This window comes from Falco biarmicus, chromosome 4, assembly GCF_023638135.1.
Source record: "Falco biarmicus isolate bFalBia1 chromosome 4, bFalBia1.pri, whole genome shotgun sequence".
NCBI lineage: Eukaryota > Metazoa > Chordata > Aves > Falconiformes > Falconidae > Falco > Falco biarmicus.
Window position 1 is genome coordinate 44,474,186 of NC_079291.1, and position 9,511 is coordinate 44,483,696.

At 40.1% G+C, this 9,511-nt stretch overlaps 1 protein-coding gene across 3 annotated transcripts in view; it reads left to right on the forward strand.

Annotated features, from left to right (window-relative positions):
* The window catches only part of ACBD5 (acyl-CoA binding domain containing 5), a 32,115-nt gene extending 23,439 nt beyond the window's left edge, over positions 1-8,676 (forward strand). For 2 of the 3 annotated variants that reach the window (XM_056334620.1, XM_056334621.1), the window contains 4 exons: positions 643-842; positions 2,437-2,487; positions 2,770-2,879; positions 6,644-8,676. In XM_056334620.1, coding sequence (XP_056190595.1) covers positions 643-842; positions 2,437-2,487; positions 2,770-2,879; positions 6,644-6,656 — 374 coding nt within the window. In that variant the 3' untranslated portion in view covers positions 6,657-8,676. The remainder of the gene's footprint in view (positions 1-642; positions 843-2,436; positions 2,488-2,769; positions 2,880-6,643) is intronic. The other variant, XM_056334622.1, reaches the window with a different exon arrangement.
* The last annotated feature ends 835 nt before the right edge of the window (positions 8,677-9,511 follow it).

The following is a 9,511-nucleotide window of genomic DNA, read 5'->3' on the forward strand; positions in this document are numbered from 1 at the left end:
AAAAAAAAAGGCAGGAAGTATTTTATATATATGTATGCCTTTTTGTATGGCACCTGTATGTAATCAGATGCAAAATTAAAAAGAAAATCCATTTATGTGGCAAACTGTTGTGAAGGGTATATTATAGTTTAACCTTCTCCCCTTCTCTCTTTTGTTGTTTTACTTAGGTTTGCTGCTTGCAGGCAGAAACATGATAGGCTAGCTGTACATAGTTTAAAGGAGTATTGTAGGTTTCAAAGAATTATCTTTTCTCATTAGTCTATTCCGGTGTTCTTTGTTTTCCAGCTGGAAACTGTGCCAAACTTAAAACACACCTTCCCTTGATAATAAGACAGATGTTACTTTTTGCTAGGACAGAATTTACTGCTGAACTTGACTGGATGTAAATTAATAATTTTTTGCTAAATGTTTATGCATTTCTAGGACCTTGAATGACGCTGTCACACTGAGGCTGTAGGGAAACATCTCAAATGATGTTGCAGTAACCTCCCAGTGCTTTTGAACTGTCTGAACATAGTATGACTAGGAGTACCACACTGAGCTTGGGAGGGAGAAAGCTGAACTGTTAAAATAAACATTTTCAGTAAGAGTTGGTAGCCCATCCTGTGGTTTATCTATCTATTTTTTTCTCCCTCAAAATAGGGCATAGACTTCAGCCTCTAGGAGATGGTTCACAAGGTGGTCAGATGGGTAGTGGAGGGGACGGAGAGCGCTGGGGATCTGACAGAGGACCCAGGGGTAGTCTCAATGAACAGATTGCAGTAGTGCTGATGCGATTGCAAGAAGACATGCAGAATGTCCTTCAGAGGCTGCATATGCTGGAGGCGGTTACAGCATCACAGGTATTATTCACTGAAGTTATTCGATTACTTTTTATTAAATGTCCTTGGATATGTTTATGCTTTTTAAAATTAAGATTTCAGACAATATTTTCTTAAACTGCGGAGACATTTCAGTTACATTCTGTAGTTTATTCCAACTTAAAATTTCTTACTGGTACCTAGTCTCAGGAGCACAATTCAGAACCCTTTTACATGTGAGCAGAAACATGCATTTTGACCTAAATATTAACCATTTATTATTATACTGATTTCTGATCAGACTAATCTTAGCCATAGTTATTGATACACTTTACATAGCTGCTACGTGGAGATTTCCTAGTTAATGTTAGTAATAAGTGATCCCAGATAATTTTTTGATCAGTAGATCTCAAAGCATTTTCAAAGTGAGAAATTATCTTAACCTTCCAGACTGGTAAATGTTTGCAAGGCAGAACTTCTGATTTCATTTTTCAGTTAGCAGAAGACTGATTCTTCATAGCATTCTTGCTCCGCAAAGTAATCCAGCTTTCTTGGAATTTCACATCATGTATACAAGACAGGCAAAAGAAGTCTTAAGCAAGTATAGATATTTATTGATACAGTGTTTCTTTTTCCTTCTGTTTCAATGGAAATGCTGTATATTCAGGAGAATAGAATATGCTGTGAGTATAGTTGAACCAGCAACCCAGTGTTTGTTTTTGTTTGACTTACTGATGTATTTTGATCTACCTGGGAATGAAAGAGCTGTACAAGCAGTATCCTATGGGATGCATACTCCAAATCTAAGGCAGCCAGGGAAAAGGATTTATTAAAACCATGATCTCACTCTATCACAGCTATTCAAGAATCTGATGTTTGAATACAGAATGATATTCTTCTTTTTTTTGCCTGAGCAATATATGAAGAAACAGTAAAAGATTCTTCCCCAGCAGTTCATGCTGTGCTTGCTACCCCTACCTAAGAAGAAGCAGAAGCTTCTTTATCTAAGTCACACTTAGATAAGTTAAGAAACACCTAGAAAACTGACTGCTTTGTTTTTGTGGAAGCACCACAATAGTGTATGGGAATAGCCTTGAAAAGTTTCTGGTACTTCCCATTTTCTGGATTGCCTGGAAGATTTGGAACAGAGTATTCTCATTCCTTTATGCTGTTAGACATGCCTGTAGCTATAGCTAAGGGCGGACTGAAACAGTGCTTTTTGCCTTTGTATAGACTGGGGTTGAAACATGTAATCATACAAATTAGGCTGCTGGGATTTCTGCTCTGTGCTGCACCTGCGGGGACTGGACCAGAGTTGAGGAAGTTGCAATGACCAGTTGGGCAGGGAGGCTTTGAAAAACTGTAAAGAGATCCAGTAAGTGATGCCGATTCATTTTTTAACACACAGAGATGTGATAAAAATGCTAGAAAGGGTAATGGAAACGTGAGAGGTAAGTTGGAAACTTGAGTGGTGAAAGGAGGGTTGCAGGGGTGTGGTTCTGTTCCTTAAACTGTCATATATGCAGACTGCAAAGCCTTCACACGGTGAAAAACTTCATATTCACATTTTGTGAAGCAGAAAAATTTTGATTGCAGTTTTCTTTTTATACTTACCAGCTTTTGTTTGTATTTAAAGGCAAAATCTGCAGCACTACACTCAAATTATCAGCCTGCCTCCTCTGTCAAGGTGAGATATTTTTTTTCTATTTGTAAAAAGCAGTGTGAATGGTGAAAGCAGATGAGATGAATATTTTATGTCTAGCTCTTAGGATGTGCTTTTCATATTGTCTCTCTCTTGACAAGGAGATAAAAAATAATCTGTGTCTGAAGAAGTTATTTGATAATCTTTTTTCTGGTCTTACTAGTGTTTTCTGCTTTGATATGGTAGTATTTGACGTGATTGAGAAGTATGTGGTGTTCAGGGTGTGCGCACAGATTGCTGACTAGAATTTTTTTCTGTTTTCCTTAGAAACCATCATGGTGGCCCTTTGAAATTTCTCCGGGTATTTTAGCTTTTGCTGTCGTGTGGCCATTTATTGCCCAGTGGTTGGTACATGTGTATCTTCAAAGAAAGCGAAGGTAAAGATGTGCATTCAGTAGGGCATATATATAGTGTATTTCATCTGTTTAAACCCATACGTAGTATATCATGTTATGTAGACAGGACATAGAGTACTGCCTTCGTGCATAAGAAGAATGCAAGGGTGTGCTCTCAGTAAGGCTTTGACAGTGTATCTGGAACATCAGGTCAGTATCAAAATAAGGAGCTTGATAACAATTGCTTTGATAAAACCTGTTTCCTTGAGTTCTTTGTTTCAAGACATGTCTTGCTTAGTGTTGCATTGTATGCATCAGTGACTCATAGCTCTGAAGATACAGGCTAAGGCAGATTGTAGAGTCCTTGGGTATGGTTATGATAGGAAGGTGCATGTTTCAGTCCCAAGAACTCAAGCCAAATGCGCAACAAGAAATTCTGGAAGCTAACAGGAGTGCTTTCCATTAGCTGGGAATTCTAGGAAGAGACTTGTATAGTTGTGTTTGCTTTGAAGGGTTTCTCAGCGTAAGAATGTATTGGTTAATTTTACTTTATAAGTGGTATGCTTTATATGTGGCAGTTTAGGTTAAGTCCACGAAATGTGATGCAGGATAAATAATTTCAGTGAGCATACACAAGTGGGTGAGGCTGGATAGCTTGGAAGTGTCTTCATGACACTGTCTGATACTCTCACTCCCAATATCGTCTTGAGCCATTTTCACTGCTTCTAGACTCTAGTCCCCTCATGCCACAAGAAAAATTTTTCCTATCAAATCCTTTGCAAAGTCCCATCTGTCAGCTGTTTCTCATTCAACATTTGCTAGCACCTTACTACGATATTTTTGTAACCTCTACTTTGACTTCCTTCAACTGAAGGACAGTTGTACTCTCATCTTACCTTTTAACTCTCAAGTGAGTGTTCTCTAGTTGCCATGTACTTCAACCTCACACCTGACTTTGTTACCTTAGCATACCGTTTTTTCCTCTCTGTCAGTATGCAGAGTCTGCATATGTGTGGATCTTACTACAATTAGCTTAAGTTGTTCTGGCTTTTCTGATATTTGACAGTTTTATGGTATAGTTTTCTCTCACCTGGTAAATCACAGAAACACAGAATGGTTGAGGTTGGGAGGCACTTCTGGTGGTCATCTGGTCCAAACCCCCTGCTCAAGCAGGGACACCTAGAGCCATTTGTCCAGGACCGTGTCCAGATGGCTTCCAAGTAGCTCTGAGGAGGGAGACTCGCACAACCTCTCTGGGCAGCCTGTGCCAGTGTTCATCTCTCCTTATAGGAGAAATGCTCCAGTCCCTTTATCATCTTCATGGCCCTTCACTGGACTCTCTCCAGTATGTCCATGTCTCTCATAGCCAGAACTGGACACAGCCAGGTGTGGCCTCACCAGGGCTGAGTAGAGGGGAAGGATCACCCCCCTCGACCTTCTGAGAGGGATAATACAGCTCGCCAGTGCCGTTGGCCTTCTTTGCTTCAAGGGCACGTTGCTGGCTCATGTTCCACTTGGTGTCCACCAGGACCCACATGTCCTTCTCTGCCAAGCTGCTTCCCAGCTGGGCAGGCCCCCGTATGTACTGGTGGCCTTGTTCCTCCCCAGGTGCTGGACTTCCCCTTGTTCTTCCTGAGGTTCCTGACAATGTGTTTTTCCATCCTGTTGAGGTCCATCTGAATGGCAGCACCACCCTCTGGCATATCAGCCACTCCTCCCAGTTCTATGTCATCTGCAAATTTGCTGAGGGTGCACTCTGCCCCATCATCCAGGTGATTAATAAAGATGTTGAACGCATGCACTGCTAATTACTGGCCTCCAACTAGACTTCTGTCACTGATCACCACCCCCTGGGCCCAGCCCATGGTGTTGTAAACGATACAATGCCCACAAAGGCTACAGCTCTGCCAGGGAGTTACCCTGCCTCAGAGCTGTCATTAGCAGCATTGGTGTTAATTGCACTGCCTAATGCAACTAGAGGTTGTGCTACTAAGGTTTTTAGGCAGTTACACGTTTTCCTTATTTCCTGCACTGGTAAACAGAGATTGCCATTTCATCAGCAAGGACAAAGTTTTTTAAGATCAGTACAGTTTTTTTAGTGTCTTACGTGAGGCTCCCATGAACTTTTGTGTTATTTAGCTAATAGCTCTTGAATGGCCGTGTTCTCTCTCTGAACAGTATGCTGTTCTTGTAAACCTTTTTTGAGCATCTGTTCTGACCTCTGGCACCCTCAATCAATTCACAGGTTCAGTCAGAAATCAGTTTTTAGAAAAGCACCCTTTCTAGCAATTTTTGTAATATATTGTTCTAACGATTCAGAGCTTAAATGAATAAACAAATGGTAAATTATTTTTAGTTTGGATTTGTCGTCTTGCAGCTCTCATCCATTGGATTTTCCTAGATCTTTATCTAATCAACAGAGTCTGTAATGTGTGTTCCATGGTGGGTGCTTTATTACTATCATCAGGTCATCTCTTAATCTGTTGCTTAAACAAAACAGCTGGAGCAATTGGAGTCTTATTTTAGGGTTGTTTTTTCCAGCCTTGGGATGGTGCTGGTGGCTTCACAGTTTGTCAATACTCTTTTTGAGTTCTGGACACCAGGGTTTGTGCCACCATCTGCTAACGGTAATATCAGTCTCTGAAATACAGACAGTGCAGCCCTAGATAGTCCTTGGTTTGTTTACTCATTCATGGATTGTCTTAAAATGAGAAGAACTTCAAGAACGGAAACAACTAAAGAAATTTCTGTGTTCTTCAGCTTTGTTCTTTGTTTCTGAAGAAATCTACCCATAGCCAGAATTTAAGGATTATGCTTCTGCATCACCTTTCCACCTGGAGTTCCATCTCCTTTAGCAACGGGTAGGAAGTTGATCAGGTATACTCAGAGAGAAAACAGAATTGCAAAACAAGAGCCTTTCTCTGTTGTGCTGTTGCCAGTTTCAGCTTGTACTCTGTTAAGGTGTGTAAGCTTTTAGGCAACAGCTGTACACAGTACACATATTGACCGTATGTGTGTACTTTTAATTTTAAAGTACATAAACTGGGGCAGAAACCAGGAGTCTGTGCTACCGCGTGAGTGAGGTTTTCTCATGGTGAGGCTGTGGAGCCACGACTCCTCCACTCTTGTGCAGTGGAGCAAATTCCACGGAACTGGTGGAAGGAAGGCAGGCCGCCTGTAGCCAACAGCTTTGTTTAGCTCGTGTCCCTGGGAAGGGATAGCTCAGCTCACCTTAGCACCCTGCTGCACGGCCTTCTGCCTGGTTTAAGCCTTCTGAGCCTCTTAACCTGTCACTCATTTATGGGGAACTTAATGGTGAACATCTGGGTACTTATATTGGAGCCTTTACTGCAGAAAGCTAGAAAACCCGAATCCCAGGGGCTCTAAAACCAGATCACAGATAGAAATATATTTTTAGTAATAATTGAGAGTTCTTCAGATTCAGCTGACACTTTTAGAACATTCCGACTGCGTGTTTTCTGGAGTCACTGGAAAATCGGCTCCTAAGCATTGCTGTGCTGTAGGCTAGCAAACCACTGACTGATGTGGTCGGGGACTGTTCTGAGGAATTTAATCTGCAGCTCAGAACTCTTAGTGATGCTCTGTACTTCTCATTGTAAATTGTGCCAGTTTTGTAAACTTGCAGATTGTTTTATAACTTGAGGGCAAATGTCAGGTATCTTGAAGCAGTGTTGTATTTTCATTGATTGGAAATCATTTACATGTAACCTTAATTGATTTTTTTTTTTATTTAGACAAAAAACTCATATGTGAAGGTACATTTATTTATTTGGTTCTTTTTCTAGAAAACTGAACTGAGAATTCATGACTTTGCTTGAAGACTTCTAGCAGAAGATAGCACTGGAAAGCGAAGGAATTCTGAATTCTTATAGAATCTCAGAATCTGGGATGATGTTCTTTCTGTTATAGTAACATTTTGTACTACCTTTGAGCTAAACATTTAAGGATTAACATTATTGAAACTTGAATGATTCACGGCTCCTAGGTTACAAATAAATCCAACAATTCCATCCTCAAAACCATATGAACATTAATTATTTTGGAACATGCTTGCAGATGGGCCTTCAGTAATTACTGGTCTTGCTGATGTTAGATGATGAAGAAAGTAAAATCTTTGTAAAAGAATAAGTGAGAAAGATGTAAAACTGTCACTTTAATGTAGAAATAATTTTATAATCACAGCATCCCTGCCTGTTTTTCCACAGGTTTACATATTATCAAATGAAAGCACTAGTAAAGTATGAATCAAATACATTGTAAGCTGTTGGGAAAATATGATACAGCTCTGAGGAATTCAACTAGTTACCTTTGCTGCTAAACCAGTGTGAGGCAAATTTCCACGTGAACTGGTCAGAAATGAAATTGAATCCATCACTTATCCTTTTCAGATTGTAAAGGAGATTTGGGAATTTATGTGTCTTGAAAGTTAGAGCCATTAATAACAGGGACTGTTCAAATACAAGTTTGGAAACTGTGTGGTACAAGGGATCCATCTAAAGAGGCTGCACCTTATATTTTTAACTTTGGTAACTGTGTACTTGTTGACAACAACTTTTTTTAACTGAAATATGTAGTTTAGGCACAAGGTGCTGGAAAATGAGATGAAAGCTATCTCTGTAATTATATTTCTTAAGAGCTGAAAAAGCTTAGTGCACTGTAAGTTTTCTGTTGTCAGTTTATGTCAAATTAAAATCAGATTTAATCTAGCCCTAATCCGTTGTGGACTTTTCCCAAGTCATATCACAGAAAATACCAGTTCTGGTATTGCTTTCTCTTACCCTTCTACTTCCTTTCAAAACAAAACTTTTCAGCTAATTTTGGTGCTGATTTCACACACCCCCACCCCCCTTTTCATGAACTATTTATTAACCAGTATGCAAACAGAATTACAACCTTGTGAAGTTTGCTTGATTAAAGCATGCTTTATGCTTTATTTTAAAAAATTCAATATATTGTTTAAATCTCTGGGAATGTACTAAAATTCGATTTGACAAAACACTAAGACATGCATTTGCTATGAAGAACTGTATCATAACAAAACCCTGTGTTTAAGATCTGAATCTTCAGAAATTTCACCATATTACTGATGTGCTTTCATCCTCCAGCTGGACTACATATTACAAATTTTTCAGGAAAGTTATTTTTCATCCTTCCTAAAAAAATCTTCTCCAGTTTGGAAAAGATTTTTCATACAAGCTATACTGTATCACAGTACGTAATCACAGAATTTAATGTTTGTTTTGCCAGAGCAATTTTAATCTTGTTTTTAGTCAAGTGTGGGTTTTTTTTAAGAGTTACTTTTCCTACTCCTGATTTTCTTGTTGTAAGGCTGAATTAAAAAATAAAATGGTCAGAACCTCTTTGAAGACTGCTGTAACAGTCAGATGGTTTCATGTGCCAGAGATCAGTTTGGGCATGAGATGTACTGACAACTCAGGTTTGAACAAAGTTTATGCTGGAAGGGAAGTTGCACTGTGACCTGAAGCCATGGTACCTGTAGCTTGAAGTTCTAGAGTGAGTGACGACTTCTCATAAAATGATAAAAATGATTATACAGGAAGGATACTCTAGCTTGAAGGTCACTAAAAAAAAAAAAAAAGCAAGCTCCTGCAGCAGCATGTCTTCCGATCCGATCGGATGAAGCACCCTGGAGTGCCTCCTGCCCCGGGCCATAGCCATGTTACACGTAGGTGTCTAGCTTTTAGAGATGGTATGGACATTCTCCAAGGTACTTACCTGTTAACTTCCTACTGAAATAACTGTAGGCACGTGCTATCCTTGTTATTTATTCATGTTTCAATAAATCAGTCCCTTACTATTTCATATTTTATCTTGGACTTTCTTAATGTGTAATAAATGCTGTACATTGGATGCTTTGGCTGTACAGAAGAGGCTGCTGGTTACATGGTGAAGCAGCAGTCTCAGAAATTGTAATACAAGTCACTTTTATAACCATTTACTTGTACCTCACAACCGGGCCTCAGCTACTAGGAGTATCTCAAACTCCCTGTAACCTGAACAGATTTCCAGGTAGCTGGTGTTTCATCTTAAGTTAAGGAAAAAGATTTTCTTTATGATTTGCCCAGGTACAGAGAGACAGCTTTAACTTGGAGAAAGTGGCCGAAGCAGCTCACTGGAGCTTAGACGTGGGGTGGGGTGTTCCAGCTGGCACTCAAACCTGTGTTGCCTAACACTGGGGAGATGTAAACCCAGCTCAGAATTTCACTTGTGTAGCAAATATCTGGCTCGTTTCCTGCTGTGAATCCAGCTCCAGCTGAAAAGCTTAGGGTTGCTCCGGATGAAGGCATAGGGAAGATTTCCACGTGCTCAGGGTCCTGTTTCTCTCCTGCTCTGCACACTGTAGCAACACAGTATGTGCTGACGGAGATGGAGCCACTTGCCTTGTTCTGGTTACCACAGCAGAGCAGACTCCCAGCGGGAGTTACAGACCATCGAAGGACTCTTTGCTCTGCTGCAATTAGGTACAGAAACATAGCTTGTAATAAAGATTTCAGGAGGGATTTCAGGTGGCAAGTTATGAACTGAAGGGCAGACACACCTGTATTAGATGAGGCATTCCCCTATTTCTGATCACTGCCTTTGCTGGGGTAGGGGGAAACAGTCAGTTTCTTTGTGTAAAAAAACCACCTCCT